This window comes from Gavialis gangeticus, unplaced genomic scaffold (genome assembly GCF_001723915.1).
Source record: "Gavialis gangeticus isolate Ggan-Ray unplaced genomic scaffold, GavGan_comp1, whole genome shotgun sequence".
Classification (NCBI taxonomy): domain Eukaryota; kingdom Metazoa; phylum Chordata; order Crocodylia; family Gavialidae; genus Gavialis; species Gavialis gangeticus.
In genome coordinates this window covers 58280592-58281732 of record NW_017729022.1, presented here as the reverse complement: position 1 = coordinate 58281732, position 1141 = coordinate 58280592, and the positions used below count along the sequence as shown (strand labels likewise).

The following is a 1141-nucleotide window of genomic DNA, read 5'->3' as shown; positions in this document are numbered from 1 at the left end:
GGACCCTCACCAGGTCACCAAAACTTATTAAGTGACTTGCCAGCCCAAATAATTCCTCACCCCTGTATTAGAGTCATACAAAGCAGCCACAGCACAGATAAGAATCTGGCCAATGGGTTGACAATATGCATCCCATCAATCATGGAATCTAGTTTTTGTATAATAATCATCAGGTTTTTAAAAGCAAACAAAATATCTTATTTTTCCAGAGAACAAAGTGTAAATTAGGAAGTGTAGTTTCATTACCATATCATAGTCTAAGTCGTCCAAGAAATAGTCATAATCTTTAAAGGTATTTTCATTTTGATACCTGATAGACAAGAAAAGTGAAAAGATTTAATTCTCAATTATCAAAAGTGAAATGTCAGTCCTATGAGGTGACTCTTTAGAGCCTCCTGACTTCAATGGAAGTTATGAGCACTTTCATGGACTCTTCAGGACTCTGTAGTACCTGAAGGAATATAGTTTCTGCCTTGTCTATTTTAATAACGGCAGCTGCCTAAGCATTTCAACAAGAAATAGTTTATGTACAGTTATTAGTGACTCTGGATGCGTCTACATGAGACGTTCACTGCAGAGCTGACTAATTAGCTCCACAGTAAAGTCTCCATGTCTATGCCGCAAGAAACTAATAAATGCCGCCAGAGGTTAGTACTTGTAAATACGGTGGCATTATTTACTGTGCAGCAATGCCTGTGTAGATGCTGACTGGGCTGGTTGGAGCACAACAGTAATAGCCCTGCACTGTAGCACCCTTGTGTCCCAGACACCTCTGCAGCATGTTGAGCTGTGTTGGAGCAACCCTGGCTGGCAGGCTGACTACCAGGGCTCCCTGCCAGCTGGGGCTGCTCTGCCCATGCTCAACGTGCTGTGATCCCAGGTGTACGTGTAAACGCTGTGCCCGGAAACAATAAGACTCCGGTGTGTACAGTGCCAGAGTTTATTTTGTCAAATTAATTTTACGTGCAGATGCACCCTACATGAGCAAATAAAAAAACTGCTTTGGAGTTCAATAGCTCAAACACAGCCTCGAATATTTGATTAATTGGGAGAGTCTTACATTGTATCCCAGCACATAACTTAAGACAAAAAAAAAAAAAAAAAAGGCAAAAAGGAAAAGAAAAAAAAAACATTTTTAATC

The 1141-nt window shown here is 40.4% G+C and overlaps 1 protein-coding gene across 1 annotated transcript in view; it reads right to left on the bottom strand.

Moving 5' to 3' along the window:
* CCDC38 (coiled-coil domain containing 38) overlaps window positions 1-1141 on the bottom strand; it is a gene marked incomplete at its 5' end in the record, with an annotated part of 54511 nt that overhangs the window by 34614 nt on the left and 18756 nt on the right. Inside the window, one exon of the mRNA XM_019515056.1 lies at window positions 247-310. Coding sequence (XP_019370601.1) covers window positions 247-310 — 64 coding nt within the window. The remainder of the gene's footprint in view (window positions 1-246; window positions 311-1141) is intronic.